The sequence below is a fragment of the Cygnus atratus genome, chromosome 9 (assembly GCF_013377495.2).
Source record: "Cygnus atratus isolate AKBS03 ecotype Queensland, Australia chromosome 9, CAtr_DNAZoo_HiC_assembly, whole genome shotgun sequence".
Lineage (NCBI taxonomy): Eukaryota > Metazoa > Chordata > Aves > Anseriformes > Anatidae > Cygnus > Cygnus atratus.
Genome location: NC_066370.1, coordinates 3,312,060 through 3,338,303, shown reverse-complemented (window position 1 = coordinate 3,338,303; position 26,244 = coordinate 3,312,060). Strand labels below are relative to the sequence as shown.

The 26,244-nt window shown below is 37.9% G+C and overlaps 2 protein-coding genes across 3 annotated transcripts in view; one reads left to right on the top strand and one right to left on the bottom strand.

Moving 5' to 3' along the window:
* Positions 1-14,356, top strand: part of AGFG1 (ArfGAP with FG repeats 1) — a 36,009-nt gene extending 21,653 nt beyond the window's left edge. The window contains exons 6-13 of one of the 2 annotated variants that reach the window (XM_035544589.2): positions 4,387-4,506; positions 6,159-6,368; positions 7,919-8,102; positions 8,769-8,848; positions 9,144-9,236; positions 12,120-12,278; positions 13,702-13,793; positions 14,153-14,356. In XM_035544589.2, the coding sequence (XP_035400482.1) occupies positions 4,387-4,506; positions 6,159-6,368; positions 7,919-8,102; positions 8,769-8,848; positions 9,144-9,236; positions 12,120-12,278; positions 13,702-13,793; positions 14,153-14,212 (998 nt within the window). In that variant the 3' untranslated portion in view covers positions 14,213-14,356. The remainder of the gene's footprint in view (positions 1-4,386; positions 4,507-6,158; positions 6,369-7,918; positions 8,103-8,768; positions 8,849-9,143; positions 9,237-12,119; positions 12,279-13,701; positions 13,794-14,152) is intronic. The other variant, XM_035544590.2, reaches the window with a different exon arrangement.
* Positions 14,357-18,127: 3,771 nt separating this feature from the next.
* Positions 18,128-24,565, bottom strand: LOC118247042 (thiamine transporter 2-like). The gene is made up of 5 exons (XM_035544717.1): positions 24,416-24,565; positions 21,545-22,364; positions 19,711-19,903; positions 19,049-19,190; positions 18,128-18,271 (listed from the first exon to the last, which is right to left on the bottom strand). Exons 1-5 carry the CDS (start codon positions 24,563-24,565, stop codon positions 18,149-18,151), a joined length of 1,428 nt encoding a protein of 475 aa, XP_035400610.1. The 3' UTR covers positions 18,128-18,148.
* Positions 24,566-26,244: the final 1,679 nt, after the last annotated feature.

The following is a 26,244-nucleotide window of genomic DNA, read 5'->3' as shown; positions in this document are numbered from 1 at the left end:
AGACTTTCAATTTTCTTTCTGAAAATTATTGGAAGAGCATTCAGGAAAAGGAAGCAGATGTAAAGACCGAGTTCAAATGCATTGACAATGACTATCAGTTTTTAGAGGAAAAACAAAGGCATCCTTAGTTTAAAGAATGACCTCTTCCACCCGCCCCCTGTGTGCGTGTCTTTGAAAACTGAATGAAGCCTGTAGTGGGTAGTATTCTCTAGTTTTGAGAAGAATAAACAGGCCTCGAACATGTGTCTTGACTGAGGATAGCGATAGGCCTTGAGTTCTTTAAGAACATCTTCAGTAAAATACATTGAGCCCTCAGGGTTTATTTTCAGCCAAAGATCTTGAACCATAGAAGTCATCCTAAATAAGAGGTTGATTCTGTGGTCACTGAAGTATGTTGTTGTTAACTTGCATTGCAATTGTGGGAAAGTACCTTTGCCTGCCTAGTCTGAATGAGCTTTTCATCTAGTTTTTCTGAGAGAAACTGCAGTGCTGCTAAGCCAACAAGAACAAGAGATGTTTCTTAGAAATCCTGAAGTTGTTAACGGCTGAGAAGAAGTGTGATTTAGAGGAGTTCCATCATATACCTGAAGAATTAAGCAAAGTATCAAAGCTTGCTTAAAGTTAACTTTTTAAAAGTGCTGCAGAATAATTAGCTAAATTCAGTAAAATGGAATAGCATTGCAGTGTATCTTGTAAAATCCTTAATGTAAGATTTCATGTTAATCCTGGTTTTGGAGGTATATTTAAGTGGGAGAACTTTTAGTGACTGGCCAGTAGTCTAATTGTTACTGAAGAGACTGCAGATGTTTAACTCTTTCCGATAACTTTTCAAATTTGTGCTGAATGAGTCTATATGTATACTTACTATTTGTTGATTTCAAAAGGTGAAAGTCGTGTTAAAGCTATATTTCAATACTGTGTTCCAGAATGAGGTAAAAATTCTTCCACATCTCTTCTGGTTAATTTTTAAAATGGTAAAAAGCGGTATAAATGCTCCAGGATAAATATAATATTTCAACCAAAAATTAACAGCATCTCTTAAGTGTTGAAAATCCAAAGTCTGACTAATGCCCAGATGTAGTGACTAGTTTTCTACTTCAATAGTTATACATTGTGATCATATCCATGGTTCTTACGGAAAACCTTTAGAACCCAAAACAGTTTCAGGTAAATGAATTTCTAGAAAACAATGTATTTCTGAGCATGTAATAGCTGAATATTTATGCTAAACTGTTTTAGCAGAAGGAGTTTTCTTATTTCCTAGGATAAAATATTTGTAAGGCTTCTACAGTGTGCAGTAACTACGGGGTAGTGTTAACTGCAACTAATAATACAGTGTTACAGCATTGTCCCTTTTGAACACAAGAAGGAAGGTTGGTCAGCCCACCCACCACCTTTGGCATAAAACTGAATAGCATATTTGTCATTTCTGTCACATACCTACAGCAGAGGATGGAAGAACTTGTATGTGATCAGGCAGTACTTTCTCAAAGTTTATGGTCTGGTGTTCTTGTTTTAGAGCTTTTTTGCTATGCCTGCAGGGGATGGACTTGTCTCTTTCCCTTCATGTACACTGTGGCTAACAAAAGAAATCACTGAAGAGCGTCAGCAAATTTAAGGTCTTCTAGTATAAGTTACTGTCTCTGCAATTAAGGAACAAGTGAGTGCAGCAGCTGTTAGGAAAATATTAAAGAACTTGTGCTGTGATCTATAAAGTCTAGATGTAAAGCTCGAAAATCTTATATGAAGAGCAGCTTTTGATATGCTCCTTTTTTCTCCAAGTTTATTTCTAATGTATTAGGTTTGCTCAGGACACTGTTGCATGTTGAGGAAAAAACCTGCTAACTCTTTGTTTACTTTCTGTATTTAAAGTTCCATAGCTCCTGCAAAATTAGATTTTGAAGATGACTATAGGTGGCTGTTCTTTGCAGTTTACATACTGGTAATAGTGACAAAAAGGATTAAAAAAACTTTTGGCCTGTGGACTTCCTATAAACTAAGAGAATGTGTACAAAAGATTTTAAAGAAGTGTGGTGACACAGGACAACTGTCACACATTACGATGGAGAAGAGAATTAACTTGGAAAAAGTAAAGTATGACACAGTCACTGTCTTTTAGAGAATTATTTTTGGTTCTGTAATTGAGCATGTGGTCTTCAGTTTTTTAACATTTCGTACATTTTTTTGCACACTGAGTAGTGCAAATCTCACAGATGAAACTGAGTGAAGACTGGGCACAGCTTTCATTTCTGTGACTGGTGCTGTCAAACTCAAGCTAGGTTTAGCCAGCCAACTTTTATACTGCCTCGTTCATCTGCAGTCACAACAGCAGTTGCAAATCTGTGTCAATTTGCACTCCCCACAGGTTGCCTAAATTAATGTTGTTCTTGGGCTTCTGGGTGGAAAACTCAGGACGGACTGTCAATTCCAAAACATGATCTACAAATCATTCAGGGACAGGAAAATACAAGTCTTACCTGGTCTTTACCTTTGTGCCACTTCTATACAGATTTAAACTTTACCACATGAAATAAAGCAAGATTAACATCTGAATACTCTGCAGAAGCTTTTAGAGCTCTAATGCTTTAACATGGATCCACTCGCAAATCATAAGTTTGTGTCGGCTTATGCAATAAAATTAAGTGGACCGTAACATAATACATTCTAGTTCTCTGATCTAGACTCATAAGTATTTGATATCAGATGCTTGACATAAGTCTGAGTGGTTTAAGAAAAAAACAACAAAACCTGTGACAATTCTAGAAGTGATGTTTGTGTTTAATCCTGTTTGGTCATTTAAACATCAGTCTGAGTAGCCCCTATCCAATTGATGCATCAGTATTTAAAGCACCACTTTCATAAGCGACTTACAATTGAATTCTTAATTTATTCCTCTTAAAAAGCTACTGGCTTAAAGCTGTGGAATTTGGGGATAAAGTCTGCACGATACTGTTTGAACCAATACAGACAGTACAACTGAAGTTTTTCCCCATTTGTGTCAGTGTTTTGTCCTTACATACTTTAAAGGTGAAAGCTTTAGGACAGAACTTTCCCAAGGCCTTGCTTTCTCATTAGTTTTCTTGCTTGTTGACTCTTATGCTTGCTTCCGATGAAAAATAATGTTAAGTACCTTACCCTCTCTCCCAGTATGCTCTATGAAGGAAAAAAATTGCACTTAAATTTTTTAGCACCACTGTGTTTGTATACGAATGTTCTTTTAGTTTATAAACCTGAGGTACAGATGCTTTTAAAATAAAAATGAAGTGAAATAATGCAACATATTAGTAGTCAGCATTACCTGGCTGTTAGGTACTTAATTGGCTTAACTTACTGTTTCTCTGTGTATTTAATCTACAGAGTCCCTCTAGAATAAACAAATTGTGACCTAATAATATATTGCGATCTATTATGCTAGAAGGCATTTTGTGAGCTTTAGAAAGCAACTCAATTTAAAAAGCAACTCAATCTACCTACCTATATATAAGGTTTTGGTTTACATTTGATTAAGAACATTTTTTCTGCTTATTCCTTGCTTGTAAGTGGTTAAGACTTTCTGTGGAGCTTATGAGTTTGGCTTTTAATTCTTGTTGAATCTGTTGATGCTTGCATATCCAGCTGTTTGAAGTTAGATGGTTTTTAACTTTTATTTCCTTCTGTAGTATGGCACAAAAGGAAGGCACAAACTGAAATGCTATTTGAACTTTCCTTGGATTTTATTTTGTGGATACAGTCTATGAATGCAATCTTCTTGACATTGGTATTGATTTCTGTACTCTGACTTTACTTTTTTTTTAAAACTGAATTTTCCAGTAAAATGAGCTTATAAACCTAGTCAAAACTATTCAGGTGGTACCAAACTAATTTTTTCTAAGAGGCACTTTGTATATTAGGAATTCAAATTGTCAGTATGTTACAGGAATACCTTGTAACTTTATTACTAAAAAAAATTCAGTTAATCCAAAAACTCTGTTTTGAAAACTAGCATTTAAAAACTAGCATTTAGAATGATACCTGGTTTGGGTTCTGCAGGTAAACATCTGGTATTCTGTATGTTTTGGATTGTTTCTCCCTGACCAACCACCTCTGCAAACCTTCTAGGGTCAAGGTGAACTGTACCTGAATCAAGTCGTGCAGTTGTGAGTAGTAGCGTGTGTGAGGAGGAGAAAAATAGCATTAACTGATGTAGGTCTGTGAAGATGAGTCACGAAAGCTTGTTCCAAAGACAGCTTTTATTTGTAGAATATCATATATAATTTTCATGTAAAAAGAAATTGCAAGGTAGGACACAACCCTTGGTGGCTGTCATGACCATTAATTCAGTTAATACATCTGTTTCTGTTTGTTTCCCATATCCATTAACATGTTTTGTTCCTTTGCAATTTACAGCGCAGAACTCTGCAAATGCAGGTTTTGCAAACTTTGATGCATTTGGACAGTCTAGTGGCTCGAGTAGTTTTGGAGGTTTCCCCACAGCAAGTCAGTCTTCTTTTCAGCCCCAAAATACAGGTAGAACTCCTAGCACTTTTGATTAATACTTAATTGAAATAGTTCTTACCTTTATGTTGAAAGGTACTTAAGCTGAGGTTGTTTCTTGCATCTGCCTGCTTTAATGCAATCAAGCCATCTGAAGCTCTGGGGAAACTCAAAATGAATTATTTGTTTGTTGTTGATTTTCCTTTTTTTCCTAATGCTACTAAGAAGTCTAATTTTATGGCACCATATGTTTATTAGCTCTACACCTGAAATAAATAATAAAAAGTACTACTTTTGATAAATACTGAATTGATTGTTAATCTTGTAAGTGAGGGGTTTTGGTAGACCCAAAATCACATCACAGTACCAAAATAATGGCATCTATGCAAATGTGTAATAGGTGCACATACTTTGTGTATGTTCATGCGACTTCATGTGTAGAGCCTATTGCTAAGATTTATTTTTGCTTTCCTTTAATTTGATCATGCTTTAAAACTTTTGCTTGAGTTTACACTTGCTGTTTGTCTAGATCTTTGGCTGACTGACTTTCTTTTCCTTTTTTTTTCTTTTGAGTGTGGTGTCGTTTTAAACTTTTTTTCAAATTTTCTTTCTCCCCTCTTATGTTAACTTTAACCCTCACACAATTTCTGGCTGTCCAGCGTTCAGAACGCTTTCATCTAGCTGCAGTTTTGGTGAATTTACTTCAGCTTTTCCTCTTCAGGCTGTACACAGTAAGTTCCACACAGTGGAAAACTCAGCTTGCTTCATTTTATGCCATTGTAGTATAGCATCGTCATTTCTACTGTTGCATATGTTTTAACTTCATTGATTAAGCTATTAAAACGTTTTGGTTTTAGAGTATGAGTGGAGTCTTCAACCAGTTGTTGTAGAGTGTGATACACATAATGGAGTAATTCATTTAAATTTAAGTACATGACCTGTCTATATTAATAAAATTGTCTGGATGGTGGAGAGATGGAAACTCATGGTTTTGTATTGAAACATAAGTTCAGTTAATGTGGACCTAAGCTAGATTTTTCAAATTGATTTATGTATATCTGATGTAAGTAGAAACTCGGTATAAAAACAGCTGTTTTGCATATTCTCTATCCCAACCCTTTTTCTGATTGGATTTAGTCTAAAAATCTGAGAAAAGAGAACAAAACTCTCTAAACTTTGACGTAGAATCATTCTACTTTTGGACTTCTAGGCTGCTTCATTTTTGCCTGGAATGATGACTGACATCTGAAGTGGTCAAGCATATCATACCATTAAGTGAATTCAAGTAGTTCATTAGATACATGACAGAAAATGAAGCTGCAATATTCTGAACATTAAAGGTTCAGACAAATATTTGTTACTCTAGCAAAATATTCCTGAAATTGCTTTAACAGCTGATGGGTAGCACATAGATCTGAAAGATTTGAAAGATCAAATTATGACTGGTTTAATCTGGTGAAGCTTTTGTCCCTGATCTGCAGACTGAAAAAGACAATTTCTTTTTTTCCTGTTGGCCCAACTTAAGTTTGAAGGATACGGGAAAGGATCTTATACCTGTGGGATGGGGCAGGGGGAACTTGTTGCCTCAGGTAACTGCAGAGAGGTGGGATTATTGTACCATCATTTAATATTGGAGATGCTTCAAAGCTAAATAAAGTATCGATCACATTTAACTTTTGTTACAGGTGGAAGTGCTGGATCAGTGAATGCTAACTTTGCTCACTTTGATAACTTCCCCAAATCCTCCAGTGCTGACTTTGGAGCCTTCAATGCTTCTCAGAGCAACGCAACAGCAACTGGAGCCAGTAAAGCTGCAGTGAATAAACCAAATCTTCAGTCAGCAGACAAATATGCGGCTCTGGCTAATTTAGATAATATCTTCAGTTCAGGGCAAGGTAACTAATTTTATTTTTGACATGCTTATAATGTGTGTGTACTTACCACAAGGATGGCTGTGCCTGTCAAATTAGTAACTATTTCAGAATGTCTTTTCTTTAAATTATAAGTTGAATTTCACTTCAATATATCCTTAATGTGTAAGACATTAAAGCTTGAGATTTTTTAAGGCCTTACTCCAAAAGGATGTCATCAGAAGACTGCTTTTTAGGAATCTACTTGATATCAAGATGAATAACTGTCTAAATATCTAATGAGTCATACAGCAATGCACATATATACACATTCAAATACATATAAATATATTTGAGTTAAGTTTTTTATATTTATATAAAAAGCTATGGTGAAGGCTCGCGAGTGGAGAGCTGCAGTTGTTGCAAAGAACTGCCAGAGTAACTGTCCTACCTCCCTGCCACAAAAAGATTTTTCTTTATTTTTTATAAGTTAGTAGCATTGATATTCTTCCAATAAAATGTGTTTTGTGTGTGTGTACTAAAGAAGTGCTGTCTAAAAAGCAGCTTGAATTTCACTACTGTACAGATCAGTTTTATTCTTTACGTTGCTGGAACACTAAAGTTACATCAGCTGCCAAACGATGTGGCCTAATACAATATGTGGCTGCTTTGGTCTTTTTCACAAATGTGTAGGCACCTCAAGGTTTCTGCTTGGTTTTGATCAAAGTTCATTGGCAGTGAACACCAGTTCTGACAAAACTAGAGTTTTTTTTTCAGCACAGGTGCAAAATTCAGCTTCACTCTGAATTCAATGCTAGCCTACCCAAGACTGCATTCAGTCAAGACACTGCCTCCATGGCTTAGCAAACTTTTTGAAGGACTACAGATAAGGTGTAGAGATCAAACAAAGGTCACCTCTTCTAGTAGAAAGCTCCACTGGCTGTGAGGAGCAAAGGAGATTTACTGAAGCTTGTCCCTTTGGTAAAAGATGCCCAGGTGTCATACTTTTTCTTCCTACTTATCTGCTAATATCTGTTCTTAAGAGATTGTTACTTCTGTTGATGTACAGAAAGAGTGTATTTTGTTGTTCCGTTTCTGCATCTTCAGCTTTCTTTTATCATTGTTCAAACTTTGTGAGATCTTGTGGAATCACTTGGTGCTGTAAGAATAGTCCTTTGAGTCGATTTTCTCTGTAGAAAGTGAATTAGCATCAGCATCTCTTTCAGAGTTTGGAAATGTATATTCAGGAGATGTAAAGTTGTATTAATCTTGAGAAGAAAGTCTAACTTTTCTTTGCAAGCGGTAAGTGAAAACTTGTGTTGGTGTATAATGTAGAGCTTTGTTCTGTAACAAAAAGCACACCTTCAAATAATGTTTCATCTTCTAGTTGAAGATGACAGTAGTATTGAGTCTTTTCAGGGAAACTGGACGCTCCTTGGAACTGCAGAATATCTAGAGAAGAAGCATATCGCTTCTGTATGCCATAGTTTGTACTGAGTTTAAGTCTGAAAATGAAATCTGTACATTAGTACTCAACATTAGCAGGGCAGAAAGTGAAACCTTAATCTTTTGTAATCTGTATTCTCTTTTTCTAGGTGGTAGTGAGCAAGGAAGTGGCTTCAGTACAGTAGTGTCAGTATCAGGAGGTCCTGCTTTGTCAGCCCCAAATCAGTCAAGTGCATCTTCAGACAAGTATGCAGCTCTAGCAGAATTAGACAGCGTGTTCAGCTCCACAGCAACCTCTAGTAATGCATATACTTCCACCAGTAATGTCAGCAGGTACTTTTTGTTAGACATAATTGTGACTCTCTTCATCGACTTAAACAATATGCGGAAAAGTAGCTCAAAGTTGTTTCATAAACTTGTTTACAATTTTATCAAAAATGGAGGAAATGTTAGATGTGTTTAGAAGCACTATTGAAACTGCATCCTTTGTTTTAAATAATACTAGTACTGTATGATGATATAAGACTGTCAGCAGAATGCTCTGTGCACCTTTCTAGTTGTTATATGCTGAACCTGTTAGATGGTAACACTTTCATGTACAGAATATTTGCATGTGTAACAAGAATCATAGCATCATCCCTAGCAAAATGTTATTCTAATATTTTTGATGTAAACATTACCAGTTTTTCTAGATCATTAGGGTAATAAACACTAAATGTCTGTTATAACACTGACTGGTATTAAAGTGCCCCCTAAAGCTTTTGCTTTGCAACCTTATACTTACGGCCTCTGTTTAATATTCTTTCTCTTACTGTTGGTGGAGAGGACTTTTCATTGCTCAGCAGTAGTTATCTCTGACGCTGGCATCATTGAATTATAATGCACATTGCAAACTGTGTGTAAGAATTCCTTTTTTTTATATGCTGACAATAAATGTAAGTTGTATTTAATTGTTAAACAAGCAATTCTGACTGTCCTGAATGTATGAATTATTTTCAGTAATGCTTTTGGAACAGTACCTGTGGCTGCTACTGCACAGACACAACCTGCATCTTCAAGCGTGCCTGCTCCGTTTGGAGGTATGTAAGTGTTACTAACACCTTTCATGGACTGTAAGTAAGCAACTTACTAATTTTTAGTTGATAGTGCTATACTGTGACACTGCTGATAATGAAGTTACCAAGGGACACCAAAAAAGTACTATTGTCTGTGCATGTGTTGCATTTCAAATTAAGTATTTCGTTATTGATTACTAAATTTCCAAGCAATTTTATTGATACTTACGTATCTCTATCTAAAGGTATTATAAACCTAATGTGAGTCAGACTGGCTATTTTTAAGACTTTATTAAATACAATGTTTTTAATCTTTCAGCAACACCTTCCACAAATCCATTTGTAGCTGCCCCTGTTGCCCCAGTGGCACCTTCAACAAATCCATTCCAGACCAATAGCCGAGGAACAACAGGTTAGGAAAAACGAAAAAGCAACCCTGTGTTTGTGAAACTCTTCAGGGCTTGCATTGATTCTTTGTTCATGGCTGTGTAATTTTTCTTAAAGGCTTTCTGTGTTACCTGTCTCTAGGGGTGTGTGTGTGTGTTCAATGTAGAGTATGATATTTATGAATAGCTTACCTTTGCTTTCTTTGTGTGGTGTTATGATATTTTTGTTGGGTTGAGGACACTAGCTTTCTGTTTCTGGTCCAGTCCTAGAATTACAGACTGTGTGGCCATGAAAAAAGTCAAAATGATCAGTTAAGATGTTTTAATACTACCTATCTGGTAATACGTAGGCTATTGAATAGCTTGAGTACTGTGCAAGATTATAACTTTTTAGCTTTGAAGCATGCTTCACAGCAGGTTGCGCTGAAGTCAGGGATCTTGAAAGCCTTTCTGCCAAGCTGATACACTTGGCTTTTTTCTTTCTTTTGTTCCAAATCCTGAAAGCCCTCAAAACTGAGGTTGTCAGAGCTGGAGTTAAAACCAGGAAAGGTGAAAGTTCTGGACTGTTAGCTTTTTGCAAGTTCACTTATTCAGTGCCTTATCTAAAGAACATGAAGTGGATTAACATGGAAGGGACAGACAGTGGAATATTATTTCAAAATGTGCCTAGATTGGGACAAATAACTATTTATGCAGTAGAGCAGAAAAACTGAAGCTTTAGATTTCTGTTGTGCTTTGAGTTGTGCTTTGTTCAGAGTTCTAGGTAGGCTGAATGAAACTGGTTAGGCTGAGTTAAAATTGAATTGATCTGATTCACATCCTCTGCTAAAATGAATTTTGTTTTAACTTCCTTTTGAGATATTCAGCTATTTAATGAAGGAAGTAAGTTCAGCTATGTAATAATTTTGCCTCATTTTATCACTTATCATTAACTGTGCTATCTTGGATCATCTTTAAGAACTTGTAGCCTTTAGAAGCAGCATTCTCGGACTATGAAGGAAGTTACTTCAATATGTCCCTCCTCCCAATGGCAACATATGAAAGATAACTGGATTAATGCACTTCAGATAAATTTATTTGAACGTGGCAGCTCTATCCTTCCATCTTCTAAACTGCTTTTCTTGGCTCGCAGAGTTTCTAACACTTTCAGCTATAGTATTATCTACTAGATAAGGGAATGTGACTGTAGGTAATGATAATACCCAACCGATTTCAATGTAAGTTACAAACTTGCAGCTCATCCTTTTATGCTAAACTTCCTTTCTGCATGGACTCTACTTATTACTAGGGAGGTCTGGTTTGTAGCATTTATTTCTAATGACTTTCTTAATGTAATATATCACTGGTTGTGCTATGGCTGAATGGTTTGCTACGTGTGTGTGAGTATATTTATAAAGTTATCTAAGAGATTACTGTTCAAATGCGTATAAATGATTTGACATTGTCTGGTCTCTTTGTGGCTTCCATAAGGCCTCTCGGGAGCAATGCACTCTCACATATTTCCTCACGCTCACTTTGGTAGGTGGCCACATTTGGTATCAAGTTTCTTGTGGCTAATTGTTCTTGCTTGTAAAAGCTTATTGGCAGCTATCTGGTTCTCTGCACGTAGAATTTCAGAAGACTTTCCATGTTTTAAAAATGGAGTGGGTATGGGTATCTGGCAACTGGGCAAAGGGAGAGAGGAGCTTAGAAATGCATTAAGCAACTAAAACAAAACCATTATTTGTATCCTCCATGGACACAATAGAATGCTAACAAGTTGAGTGACTCCTGTAGCGTGTGCTAATAGTAGTTTGCCTTTTGGGATATCCCAAGTTGTTACTCAATTTGTTGTGCTTTTGTTTGTTCTAGCAAGTCTTCCTGATGAGTAGCTGCTTTGCTAATTTTAACTTAAAACTATGTTAGTACATTAGTTTTGTGTGTACTTTGTCAGCGGTTTGTGTGTATGTCTTGCCCTTGAGTACTTTGGGGGTAAACTTTTCAACTGATGATTTAAGCTATATTCGTTAAATACAAGGATTTTTATTGTTGGGTTTGTATAAAATCTAACATCTGGCAGCTCAAAAGAACAGTTCTGTCTAAGTTGAACTAGAAGAAAATGCTTGGTGTCTGTATTTGTACCAAAAAGCCTTCTATATTCTTCTCCCTACAAGAATAACTCCCAAAACACTGAATAATGGTTTTGTTACTGCATCTTGTGTACATCGAGAGTATACGTACCACTCGATGTGCTCCTGTTTTTGCTGGAGGCATGTAGAATTGCATATGTGCTGTATGTTCTTTACTTGAAATGTTTCAGCAGAGAATCAGATGAAAAGATTTTGTTTGATTTGTTTGTTTTAAGTCTTACCTCAACAGTAAGAGGGTTTGCACTAGGAACTGTGTGCAAATTAATGTGCATGATGATGAGAATTTCCTTTAAAGTGACGCATAGGATGCGATTGTGAGAGGGATGCATGTATCCCTTATGATTTTTTTACTTGTAACTTACTGTAATGCAGCTCGTAATGTAGGAAGATACTGCCATGCTTTTCTCAGTAGAGAAAAAGAGGGGCTTATGCTGCCTGAAAGTGCTTGCTTCTGGTGTGTGCAGACTTCTACCAGAAAAACCTCAGGCGAAATATTTGATGTCAAGAATATGGAAGAGTCCTTTCCAGAAAGTATATCTGAATGTGCTGGATCAAGCACATTTTAAATTATTCCGTTTATTTTTTAAAGTGCAGAAGTAAGTTAAGCACCTCGTTTCTGGTGATCCAAGGTAACAAATCAGTTCAGTGGCTGTAGGATTTAAATGTAACTTTTGCGTGGTCACTGACGCATTAAGAGACCCTTAACATGGCTTTATGGTAATGTCTTATTTGTAAGAGATCACTTTTTTTCATAACTTAATGCTGTTTTTTGCCTACCAGCAGCAACATTTGGTACTGCATCCATGAGCATGCCTGCAGGATTTGGAACTCCTGCCTCCTATAGTCTTCCTACTAGTTTTAGTGGCAACTTCCAGCAGCCCACATTCCCGACCCAGGCAGCTTTCCCCCAACAGACTGCTTTTGGTCAGCAGCCAAATGGTAGGTCTACATCCTTTTAGATAATCTTGTTTAAATCAGAAACATGGAGAAAATGATTTGACTCTGTCAGCAATAATGGGTGCATATTTATTTCTGTATGAACTTTCTAATTATATTGGTGAGAGGTTCCTATCACACAACAGTTTTGGCTCTGTAGTTGAGCTTTCAGGCTTGACTGTGTGCAGTGACGTAACAAACTTCACCATAATTTGATACTGAAACTATAAATGTTCAAAGGCCTAAAAGGTTTACACGCAAGGATTGTTTTGTCTTCATTTGGGAGTGTCTGCATCAGATAATGCTTTCTCTAACTTTCAGAAAGCAGACATGAGAAAATCAGAGTGTACTTTCTCCTAAAATTTGTATGATAATATAAACATTGAAAAAAAGCACATGTAGAAGTTGAGAATTGAGTAGTTATGAACAGTTGAAAATAAAAAGCTCAGCTATGTTTTTTTACACGTACATACATGATGTTGTCTTACTGTACATTTTTACAAATTTTCTACTGTTAAGAAACTTAGCTTTTTGATATTCATGTGTGTCATGTTAAGCTTTTATAATCAGTTCTCCAGAGCTCTGCAGCACAGTGCTCCTGGACTTTAGCTCTAAGATGCAATAACTAATATATTTGAAGTAGTCATGTTGTCAAGTATCATCTTAAGAGTGCACTGTCAATGATGACATTAATAGAAAAACAGTAATCTATTGAAGCAGTGTTGTAGAGAAAACATAGGCAGCTGTAGTTTAGGCTCGTTACCTACCTGAGTGTAAATTTTGTTGCAGACACGTGTATAATTTACATGGCTGTTATTTAACTAAACTTTTTAGAGCTCCGAAGATGCATCACTTCTTTATCTGCTTCATTCTATCCATTTGACTGTGCACTGAGGCAGACTGTGTGTTCATGTGATTGTATAGCTGAAGTGTGAGGCAGTAGCTTCTAGATGAGAATGATCTTAAGAGCTTGGCTTTCCAAATTTGTGAACAGAGGCAAGCTCTGAGCCAAAGTTGGTTCTGATTTTCTTATTGTTTTCATTGCTTTTCAGCTGGAACATTCAAAATTCTTCCTGAACTTAAGACTTTTAGTCTACAAATTATTTCTGCATTCAGGCTACTCTGCTGGGAGGGGGAGGAGAGAGACAGACTGCATGCTTGAATTGGGAACTGATCTTGCTAATACATATGATGTTTCTTGAAGTGAAACAAGATTTGTCTGCAAGAAGTCCTAGTATAAATAGATTGAACTGTTAAGTGAAAGCTTTGTGTTTAAAAGTTCTTACCCTACATAAACAGAGTAGTACTATAAGTCCTGCTGATTGGTGCAGTCCAAGCTTCCACTTGCTTTTGTTTTGGAGCTGCAGCAAAGAACTCTATGAAGACTGGTTATTAGTATTAATGTTTTCACTGTTATCTCTTGAAGGAGCAGGTTTTGCTACATTTGGACAGGCAAAGCCTGTAGTAACTCCTTTTGGACAAGTTGCAGCTGTTGGAGTGTCTAGTAACCCTTTTATGGTAAGTGAGTTGTTGCATGATATTAATAACTTCTGTATGTCTGAAGAGACATAATCTGTAACAATTATAGAGCTGTGTGATTTTTTTTTGCTTCAAGTAAGGGAAGGCAGCATGTGAATCTCCTAAATGCAATTCAATATAATGATGACATGGCATTTGTAAGGCTGCTCAAATTTAAATAGAGGTATTTATATACCATGCTCTTACAACAGTATAACTTCAGAGAAAAACACATACAAAAAACTGCAATGTAAAATAAATATCCTAAAAAGTTGTTTACCATTTTATATACACTGCATGTATAATTTGTGATACAGAAAAAAAAATCTTAAATGTGTTATTCTTTCATTTTCTCCCAGGCTGGTGCACCAACAGGACAATTCCCAACAGGAAGCTCATCAACCAACCCTTTCTTATAGCCTTATAGACACTTTACCCAAAAGAACTCTTATGTGGTCACATAACATCTCTGCGCCTCTTGCACTGTTGTCTTGTTTCACTGATATTAGCTTTAAACAAAAAAGAAGTCTTTAAGAAGTTAAAATAAAAGCCTGCTTTGTGTACCTTTGGGGGGAAAAAAACACACACAAACCCACAAAAAACAACAACAAAAAAACACCTGCCCCCCCCCCCCCCCCCCCCCCCCAAACAAAGAAAATCAACACCCCCTCCCCTCCACACACACACACACCTCTCCCCAGGTAATAACGTGCAAAACAGAGGGCTGTGGTAACATCCTTGAACCTGTGAACTGGCAGGTAAAAAGTAGCGGTATCATGTATATTAAAATTGGCTAATAAGTTATTGCAGATACCACATTCATTATGCTGCAGTACTGTACATATTTTTCTTAGAAAATAGCTATTTGTGCATATCAGTATTTGTAACTTTAACACATTGTTATGTGGAAAATGTTACTGGGAAATAGATCAGCCACTTTAAGGTGCTGTTGTATCTCTTGGAATGAATGAGCTACATCATTTTAACCATTGGTATTGGAAGTCATGACGTTAAATTGAAGGTTTGTTTCCTTTCCTAAGAGCTCTTCTATTTATACATGCCTAAATCTCTAATGTTAGAGGGATACCTGTCTGCATAATAAAGCTGATCATGTTTTGCTACAGTTTGCAGGTGAAAAAAATAAATATTAGGAAAAAAATTGTGTAGCTTTATTTCTGTGCAATAACACTATTGGGTTAGAATGTTCATACTGTGAATCTCTCACACAAATGAGTTACCAAAAGTGATATGCTCAAAGGTGATTTAAGCTTAATTTTCATATCCCTCAGTTTTAGTTACATTTTGACCTTGTGATTAAACCTGCTGTTCTAGCTCAAGTGACTTGTCTAACAGGAAACTTGAGCTGAGTTACTCTGACAGGATAGCTGTATAATGAAGGACACTGAAAGTCACTGGTAGTGACTTGAAAAAAGGCTAACTGCTAAAAGATATAATTGTGGGTAGCTAATGATGGAGTCTTTGAACATGACGTAGTTGTGAGCAGAACAGTATGTGTAATAGCAGCCCAAGGTACAACAAATGGACTAGTGCTCACTTTATTAAAAATGCACATATATTAGTAAGACCTGTGGAATGTTAATTTATTTTTTTATTTACTGGAATATTTCCTGTCATACTAGAATAGCATCTGTAGAGGAGTAAATGTGTGGCTTGTCTAATCCTTAATAGGAAAGTTGCAACAAGAGTACGTTCATCAAAGTAGTCAGTGGTGGGTTTTAAACACTTAATTTGGCTTAAGTTCAAGTGTAATACCAGAGCTAAGCAATTAATGTAAACATTGTGAATACAAGGACTTCAAGCTTCTGGCCAGTTGAAGAATAAAGATCTAACAGTTTTCAAAATAACAGGAATAAATGGGATCAGTTTATTACGGATATTTGAGAAAATGATGTGGAAGCCAGTTTGAGACAAATGGGAGAATTCCTGAAGGTAAGAAACTTTATTTTTAACTGCCTGCCTGAACACTAGATCTGCTTATTTCCAGGGGAGCTGAAAGGCTTGATCATTGCTTGTATTTATACTCTTATGCTAGGGCTGCTGACTCATGTTGTCTACCTGTGGGGAATGGTGTTTTCCATATGTTAACTTCTTCTGAAGCTTTGGAGATCCCAAAGGACAGGCAGATGTAACAGATTGCTTCTAGTAGTGTTCCGCACTTAAAGGTCTGTTCTGTCCTGTTGATGTATTTAAAGTTAAAGAGACTTGGAGTCGTGCTTGTCATTCCGACTAGGACTGCTGGATGTGGAGCAGTGTATGTGTTTTAATTCCTGAGACCCTTTGGGGGAATTCTTAGGCAAACCCCCAGCAACTACACTTTTTTTCAGGGTGTTAGTGATGCCCTCACCAGTATAATATAAATAGCTGTATTTCTCTATTGTTGACATCTGTTTTGGAATAATGACACAGGAATACAGTAAAGAATGGGAATCTTCAAGGGTTTAGAAGGATTTGTGGAACACTTAAATATACTTATTGCAGAGAACTGAATGTCTCTTCAGTGAGATGAAGACCACGCTGTGGAAGGGGAACAATCCTGTGCTCCCTTAATTTCTAAACTGATGTAAACTAGGCTTTGGACAAGTTGTTCTGACCTAAATGAAGCTGTTTACTGCTAAAAGATACTGGAATTCATTTAAATATGCAAGGCTGCATATTTAAATTATGCTGCAGAAATAGCAGAATGTCTTATTTTTCCATTACTAGCTTGAATGCATAAAAGGCTGCCAATTCTTACTTTATACCCAACCATACCAGTTTAGTGTATGTTTGCTAACTTCATCAAACTCTAGACAAGTGGCTGAAGATCTTGTATTGTCTTGAATCTCCTTCATATTGAACAGAAACTGACACCATAGCTGCCTTGACTTTTTATAAAAGCTATAAGTACAAAATGAATAAATATTTCTCCCATGATTAGAAATCGTGTCTTGTCTTAAAATTTTCTACAGTTGTTCATGCAGTTGTTCACATGACTGTCATAGTTGCCAAAAAGCTATACTCCCATTAACTTCTAGGTATCTTCTTTTGCTTTAATGTCAAAGCATTTTACTTGATAACTTTATCCCTCTTTTACAGAAATTAATTTGGTGAGCTTCTGGAGTAATACTTTTAATCCTGATATATCAGTTACCATATGTTTAAGATGATGCTGGAGGAGGTACATTATGAACTCTGCAAGGCAGATGGATGCCTAGGTACTGCGGCTTAGTTATTAATTTAATGGTTGCATACTTCCCAAGCGCTGCATTGAAACAAATATCGATACAGGTTAGTTTGAAAAGGACCAAATTTGGTTTGAATCCTGAAAGAGAACCATAAATATGATGCAAATGTTCTTCTCTGTTGGAGGGAGAAATTACTGGGGCATAAAGGTAAGCTCAAGAAGTTTTAAAAAGTTATGTTTTCAAAGGAATTATGATTTTTATTGTGAGCTGAAAAGCAGAAAACAGCAATTCTCTCTTGACTAACCTGTACCTTGTGGTAGAGGAACATAATGAAAATTGCTGCTGATATAAATGACTCCAAAGTGGCCATTATTGAACACAGTTGAAAGTCTGATTAGCTTTAGTTATATCTAGAATTTTAAGCGTTCTTATTTAAGTATGACTGCCTTGTATAGAAATTGAATTCTCCCTGTGGCTGGCTTAAAAAAAAATTGCCTCCACAGATAAGTTACAGCATTTGGTCATTTGTGAGAATGTAGTAATCCCTCTGAACCTACTGAGGTGGCATTTGGGGGGGGGGGGGGGGGGGGGGGGGGGGGGGTTAGATGCTACTTGCATTAACTTGCTTTAAAAATGCATGTCAACTTCCAGTTGAAAAAGTGCAAGTCACAAAAAAGTTTTGGTGGTAAACTTTCCTACAGGTCATCCTGTAGGCTATGGGGCAATTACTTCTTTAGGTTCTACGGGCATGTTTGAAAGTCTTATATTTAATGGTAAATTGCCTTTAATTAAAATACTCAGTAGAAGTGAAAGTTCAAAGGTTGTATTCTGTAAGCTCTTCTGTTGTGAGGTTCAGGCATCTGTATGAAATTGCCTCCTATTGTGCTCATTGAGCGTTAACACAAGTTTTGGTGTCAGGACTGCATAACTAAATTTGAGTTGAAATAGAAGAGTGTTTGAGGATTGTCTGGGGTTAGAACTGTTGGTGAAGAGAACTAGGAAAAAATGCATCATGCTGTTTACAAAGCTCTTTGTGCTGAAGGCTCATAAACAGCCTTTTCCATCATTGACCAGTCTTGATTGATTGAGCATTGTTTTCGCTAATTAGTTGTTCGGATGATGCAGCCTTCTGCATTGTTGCTTGCAACCATTCTTTTCATCTCTTTCCCCTTAATGATCAATAGGTTCACGAGCCACGCTGGCATTTCTGCATTTGATGGAGATAATGATGTATATGCTTCTGGTCAGGAAAATTCCAGCTATGAATGCAAAGTAGCTGCCATAAATGAGAAACTGGGAGATGGGGATGGAGAGAAGAGGGGAGGAAGAATCGAGAACTGTATTTGCTGTTAAATAACATAAGGGGTGTCCCTACACTGACTTCTTCCCTTCCCTGCCACCCATGTTCCCAGAACAATCCCCTCTTGAAATGGCTTGAAGTCTGGCTGCTTGACTTCATCTGGTAGAAAGACTGTAATCATAAAAGGGGGGTGGAGAGAATATCCTATTACTTGCTTGCCCTCCCTACCTCAGTAAGGGAGGAGGACAGCTGGCAGGCACTTTCTGGCACTTATCTGGAAAGATGACAGCTAGAGACTTGGACGGTATTCAGTATGTGTGCTTAAACTCTAAAGCTGTCTGGGAACATGAGTTAATTTTCAGAATTAAAGTAACTTCAAAGTGCATCCAATGAAACTACATAACTTCGAATTTCTGTAGTAATAAAGACCCATAGATTACCTTTCAGCTTGCTTCTGTTTAGTGTATTTTTACAATAAACTTGTTAATAGTAAGCCTTCAAATAAGAAGAAACTGAGTAACAGGTGATGGTTCTCCCTTCTGCTCTATGAAATATGTTCTTAAGATTACTACAGAAATGCAACGTTGACAAGATTAGAGGACAAGTGGGCTCTAGTATCTACTGCCAGTTCACTTCAAATGAAACTGTTTTCAAGTAAGTGTCCTAAGCTAACCCATCCCCTAATACCTCCCCAGAGGCTAAGCTTTGAATAGAACCCTCTTCTGGAGGAGAGCAGGGAACGTGAGAGTAGTATGAGTAATGTAGCTTACCTGGGTGCTGATATCCAGTCCTAGACCTTTTGAGTCTACTACAATAACAGTCAAAATTGTCTGGATCACCAGTGCAACAAAGTTGTTGAAGCCAAACATCAATGCATAACGCTCCATGCTTAGGTTGACAGCAATCTGGAACCTGAAAATGAATATACAGCCAGGTTAACTGAGCTCTGGAGAACTTGAGTGCTTGCAACTTCAGGGAGGAAGTTTGGGAATGATTTCATGCTCACAGTGGAGTCTTCATAGGATAAAGCTTCTTTACTTTTGATCGTTACATTTTTAATGTCTTCATTTTGACAGAGATCTATTTTTTGTTATTTCACTTTTGCCACATTATTGTGCATCTTCTCTTTCTTCAGATAATTTTGCTAAATGACCTGTGTATGTTCATTTGATTATTTAGAGAAGTCTCATACATAAATCACTGGACAGCTAAATGTAGAATAAGGTAATTACTGATTTGGAATAAGCTATTTTTATGGTTCGGTCATACATTTAAGTATAGTCTTATATAGGCTAGGAATAATATTTTGCTATAGTGACCTATTCAAAAATCTTATTTCTGTGGAAACTTCCAGTAAAAATTCATGAGTGTGAAAGTGATATTTCTGCTGATTCAAATCAATTTAATTGGAACAGTTGTGCATTATACTTACGTTGCTATTGTTATAAGGAACATGTAGCATGCCTTAAATACAAGGTAACCAGCGTAACATGCCCAGATGTTGTCTGTAAAGTACATGAGAAACAGAGAACCAGCATCCATTGCGGAGAACATTCCCAAAGCCAGTTCTCCAGAAAGATCCCAGTCTACTTTGACATATCCAACTGCCATGGATGTTGCTGAACCTAAAAATGAAAAATAATTAAAACTCAAACATTACTGTCCTTCTAGAGTCATGGCATTACTCTGTAAATGGATCGTTACAGGAGCTCTTGGTACTTTTTTTTTTTTTAAGACCACAGTAGACTTTGATGTTGGTGTGGCTTCTATTTTCTGTTAGTGCTGTGGGAGTCTTCTGTTTTTGCTTTTTTCTTGCTTACAGAGCTTTCTCAGGATGAAGCACTCTGAGAAAGTGCCTAATGCCTAAGGTTGGAGGCAGGAGTGCCTGGCATATTGTTGTTGTGCTGTTTTTGACAACCATGATTAAGAGAACAACCCCACCAAGCACTTTCTGTTAAAATATGCCTGGGGGAGTTTAATTCTTTCGTGTAAAGCTCTTCATGAAATGACAGTCTGTTGCACTCCTTCATACTTTTTTTTTACCTAATGAAAGTATAGCTTCAGTGAAGGTTTTTCTGGTGAAAAATGTCATACTCCTTATTGATAATGACATATAGCAAAAATACCTTCTACTACTTGTAAGAATGCTATCCAGCTATGGTTAATTTTTGTGCTCCTCTAGCACAGAGGCCTCCTGTGTGTTTATGAAAGCTTTTTGAAACGTTATGCTGAGGTTAGTAACTCAAATGCAAAAGAAGTCTGGTCCAGGCAGGTTATACAGCAGTGAGTATTGGCTACTCATGTGCTTTTTGGCAGGATAGTATGCTAGTGGTCTTGACTTGCTGGCTGCATGTGTTCCTCATCAGAATTCAAAAGTCCTAGTAGGCCTCCTCCTTTGGTCCGTAACTACAATAGCCAGAGGTTCCTGGTAATGTGAGTGCTTTCTGTACTCCAGAATAGTATCAAGTTCCAGACAGCGCAAAAGCGTGAAAGCTTTTGGGAATGCTGCTCAAACCAGTAGTCTTGAAGCTTTGGGGTAATTTTAGTAAAATGCACTTCATGCTGCTTGCAGGGAGGCAGAGTAGATGGACAGTTCCCTGTATTACTTGTAAGATAAGACTGCTGGTATGAAGGAGATGCGTGGAAGCTTGGAAATGAGGCTCCATTGGTACTGCACAGCTATTTAAACGAAGTTGCACTTTGAAGTGGCCACAAAACAGAAGGCACACAGGTAAAGAGGGATATTATTGGGTCAGTGGATCATTATGTTGTTCGGTCACAACATGCTTATCCAGGATCACTTATCCTGAAATGACTGCTCATCCACTGTCAGAACAGACTGTCTAGAGCACATATCTTTTATTTTTTTTTTTTTACTTTTTGTATCAACTCATTTATATGCATTTGGGAGAGGAGTAGGCAAGGTGGCATTGCACAAGGTTTTTGAACTGCTTACTTCGCATTGAATTTATTAACTAAACAGAGCTGTGAATGAAAACTCTTAAAACTTCTTGGTGGAACAAGGTGCCCCGAGAAGGAAAAGATTATATATTTTGTGTGTGCGTGTATATATGACTATTTTAAAGACCCCAGGGATAAAGCTGTATAGTAAAGAGATGCTTTGTACACTGTTTATATGGGAGTTATGTGTTGGAAGCTGTTACTATTGACCTTAATCCTCATAGGAAATAGTTGCTGAAGACATCGAGAAAGGATGTCACCAGCCAAGACAGATTAGAAGTAGCTGCTAGTGGTTTTTTACTTACCTAAAAAAGTTGCTATTGCTTCAACAGCTCCGTTGTACACTGCAGAGCTGTGAGAGGGGGCTCTGAAATCCCACAGCACTTGGATGTAATTCACAATCTGATTGAAGCCTGCTGTAGCCAAAGCCCACCACAGGGACCAGTAAAGCAGCTTCCTAGAGCTGTAGCAATCCCTCAAGTCTCTGCTCAGCTGCACCAGTACTCTGAGCATGTGGTTTTGGGGCTTGGGCTGTTCAGCCTGCTGTTGTGGTGCTGGTCCCGTGTCAGCAGCTGCGCAGTCCTTGTCCTGTTGTTGGCAGCTCGATGGCCCGTTGGAACTGAGTGTAGCCACAGGTTTTTGTGGTTGTGGGAGGGTTTCAGAGACACCTTTTTTATGGAAGAACATGCTCTTTTGGGGCATTGGGAGGAGAAAGGAACACAGGAATGCCAGGGACACAGAAGCGAGGGTAATGGCGTTGAGATGAAAGTAAGATACGTCTGCCAAGGAAACCAGCAGCTGTCCCAGCACTGCAGCAACTGTGGCCGCAACAAGGGTGATACTCCTGCAATAGCTCGTCACTCTCTGATAGCGATCGGCGCTGACAACGCTGTAGATGTAGGCGTAATAGGCAACCTCGGTGGCTGTCACCATCCCGTAGAAGAATTCCATCACCTGCATGGCCACCACGCCGTGAGCGAAGAGGAGCAAGAGCCATGTGACGATGTAGCTGATGCCCTGGAGGAGGAGGACGGGCTTGTAGCGCACGTAGTCTGTAATCAGGAAAACTGGGAGCAGGAGTGCGAGGTAGGAGTATGTCCAAACGGGGAAAATCTGGTTGGTAACCTAGAAGGAAATTGACTTTGCTCTGACACAAGCATTTTCTTGCATCAAATACTATTCCCTGTGGTAACTGAAAATTAATGCCTGTTTAGTTTCACCTTCCATATGAGTCACTGAATACTGCTGATTACCTCTCCTCTTTGCTTGATTAGAAAAAAAAGGTGCTCTTTATGGTGGGGGAACTGAAGTTGGACTTAGTATATAGTTATTACTCTGTTGTCTTCACACATTATCTTTAAATATTGTGTGAAAACTAAGTTCTTGATGAAACAGTATTTGAATAAGTTTCAGTTGGCCTTCAATTGCTCCAGAAATATATTATTTGTTTTCCCTAGAATCAGAATAGTTTGGGTTGGAAGGGACCTTAAAGATGATCTAATTCCAAAACCCTACCCCACCCCCAGTTGCTTAAAGCCCCATCCAGCCTGGCCCTGAGCACTTGCAGGGATGTGGCATCCACAGCTTCTCAGAGCCAGGGCCTCACCACCTCCACAGAAAAAAAATTTCTCCTTGTATCTAATCTAAACCTACCCTCTTTTAGTTTAAAGCCCTTCCCCCTTGTTGTATCACTGCACTCCCTGACAGAGTCCCTCCCCAGCTCTCCTGGAGCCCCCTTTAGGCACTGGCAGGCCACTGTAAGGTCTCCTCAGAGCCTTCTCTTCTCCAGGCTGAACAATCCCAACTCCCTCAGCCTGTCACCATAGCAGAGGTGCTCCAGCCCCTTGATCATTGTGGCTCTCCTCTGGACTCGTTCTAACACCTGTATTTTTCTAAAACTGATCTCTATCCAAGCTGGCAGGTGCTGTTTACTACTCTACATTAAAGCTCAGTGTTTGCCCAGGTAGCTTTGGCTACAGCTGCAGCAAGGGTATGTGTTTCTTCTGGATACACGTCACCAACTGAACTCTGACTGTAAGATGTCTGTTCTGGGGAGGTCTTACCTAGTAAGTGCTGGACCTGCTTGGCTATTAGGTCATGATTGCTTGTTCTCGGCTTGAGAGTTTAGACTTCAATGGAATTGTTTCAAATGCTGAGAGAACAATAATAGCTGTTTATCGTTTTCTGAACCAGTATGATTGGTGAGCAGCAGGATCACTGCATCTTTCTGGGGGTTCCTTTGGTTATCTGCATTTTAAATTAAGTGACTAAAACTTGGGGAATTAGCTCATGACTGGAGAGTTCAGCTGAAAGAGTCAGTATCTGTACTGTCCTTATTTTTGAGCTGGTTGTTGCTGAAGTGAGAATTAAGGCATTTCATCATGTTATTTATATGCTTCATGTAAGAAAGTTTTCATTTCTGATTTCAAAAAAAAAAAACCTCTTTCAGAGGAAAAATTGGGTTCATGCTATGCTGGCAGATTCTGCCTCAACTTTTACTAGTGCAAATCAGGAATGAATGTTCATGCTAGTGGTTATGTGGGTGTACCTAGCTTGCGTTGTCTAATTATGCCATTAGATTCATGATTCTCTTTTGATTCATGTCCTCTTTTATTATGAAGCGTGCACCTGAACCAGCCAGTGCTGAACAGAGGAGCAGAACACAGACACAGTACGTGCTTTTTAAAAAATAATCAAAAATTAAAAAACAACTTATGTGAATCTGACTTGCACAGACTAGACTAATGGATGCATAGAACAGCTTAGTAATGTAGGTAATAATCTAATAGGTCATCAGTGGAAGTCTGCTTGGTTGTCTAATGTCTGATCACTGTTTCATTTTCATTGTTAGTATAATTCCCCAATAAGTATCAATAAATCTCATTGTTGCTCCTTCTTTTTTTCTTGGGGGGAAGGAACTGTCTGACCTGATCTTGCTGAAAGTATCAATTTCTTAAACAACAACCAAAATGGTTTCAAAGCCCAGGAATGTGGGGACTTGAGAACTTAAACTTGCAAAAGAGGAGAATCCTTATCCTTTTCCAGGACAATCTTAAATAGGGGTATCTCGATAAAATATACCTATATTACTGAATACTTTTTCTCCCATTCAGTTATTACTGTGAGGCTTACTGCTTTAAGTGTTCTAATTATTACTTAAGAGAACAGTTGCTTACCTGTTCAATTGTTAGGTTTTTGTCTGGTCCACTTAAGTAAGGAGTGAGGAAAGATTCTGATGGCCTCATCGTGGAAAAAAATCCATTCGCACAAATGATGACTGTGGGATAAATCCAGTTGCTGCCTATGGCTCCTTTCCAGCAATTCATAGTCTATGTAGAAAGGTGCATCAGAAATTTAAAAAGATACTGTTCACAATTGCTAAAAACTCATTTGTAAGTTTACTTTGTAACCAACGCTACTTCAGCTAATGCTTCTTTCACCACGCTTGCTACTAATCACAGAGAGCCTGTAAATGAACAACTCGGATCAAGGGGCATTGGTGGTAACCTCTGATCTCTGTCTTGTCTATCAAAGGTTGTTCTTACTGACTCACTTAAAATTAAGTAGATGTAGTGGAAGAATAAAGATCCATTAGTGTCTCATTTCTAAATAGATGAGAGGGCAAACTGTCAGATTAGAGCTCATTCTCAGAATGCTCAGGGAGGCATTTTTCTAATGATTTCCTGCCTGGGAGCCAAGTGGAACAACAGAAGTGCAAGACTTTTTGCAGACAGTAAAAACCCCCAGCCAGCTTGCAACCCGTTGTGAGCTTGGCTTCTTCAAAATACTTTAATACTCATCTTTCTTACACTCTAGTTGTTTGAGTGAGTACATAGATGTAGAAACTCTCAGCCTCTTGAATCTACCTCCTTAGACTTAGAGGGCTTCTGGCTTCACTTTTAAAAGTGGTGATTAAAAGGAAAAAAAACAGACTTTTCCTCTTTGTAGTTGGCTGCAAAAATAAAGAAACTTATGTCTTTTAAGCTTATTTTACTTGCTTAACACTAAAGTACCATGAATAGGATGCAAAGGCAGCATTGCTGTGACCTTAGAGGAAGGTTACAAAAACCAGCCCTAACATCAAAACTTGATTTTAAATGACCACCTCTGATTATCATCTTCCTCGTGTAAATCATTGTACTTTGTACTTAGATACAATGATTTGTACAAAAGTAGCCTGTGTTATCCTTAACTCCTTAAATTTGTATTTGAATTCTTGATATGTGTTATAAATTACTCTTAGTCAGAGAGAATTTGGATTAAGTCAATTAGTTTGAGTAAGCAATCAGCAAGCAAAACAGCGCTGGGCGGCCGGGGAGCCCATGCTCCTCTAAACGGCGCGCAACTTCCCCCTTTTGCAGTCCCCTTTTATCATCAGGCTCTTCCAGGGTTACGTGGGTTTCTTCTACGCGGCTGTGTCAATTGTTGCTAGGGAGTCGTCTCTGTCCCTCTGGTGGTCACACAGATGAAGGCAGTAGTAGTAGTTTTCCTCATTTCTCTCTCTCATCTCTATTTGGTTATGTTAGTCCTCAAGACAGGGAAGTAGGTTATCGGTTTAGCAATCTACTATTTATACAATGTTCCCTTAGCCATGTATCCGAGACATCCTGTTTCTGGGGGATGTCTCAGCATTTCAACCACTGTTTGAGCAACTCCCTTTGTTCCCTTCTTAATGTAGTAAAATAATGAACAAACATTCTTATTGTCAATCACAATCCCTCTTTTTTCTTTTAGTTGCTTATTTTGTTCATTAATTCTATGTATGCCTGGTGGCTGAGCATTAAAGTTTTTGCGTCCTCGTCTGTATTTACAGGCTCATATTTAGCACAGATAAGCATCAAATGCGCTGCCTCTAAATGGCTTTTTACAATTGCCATTACCTTATTAAAAATACATGGTCCAAAGGTTAACCCTAGCACTAACATCAGTAGAGGTCCTGCTATTGTTGATAGTAAGGTTGTAAGCCAAGGTGAATAATTAAACCAAGATTCGTACCAATTCTGTC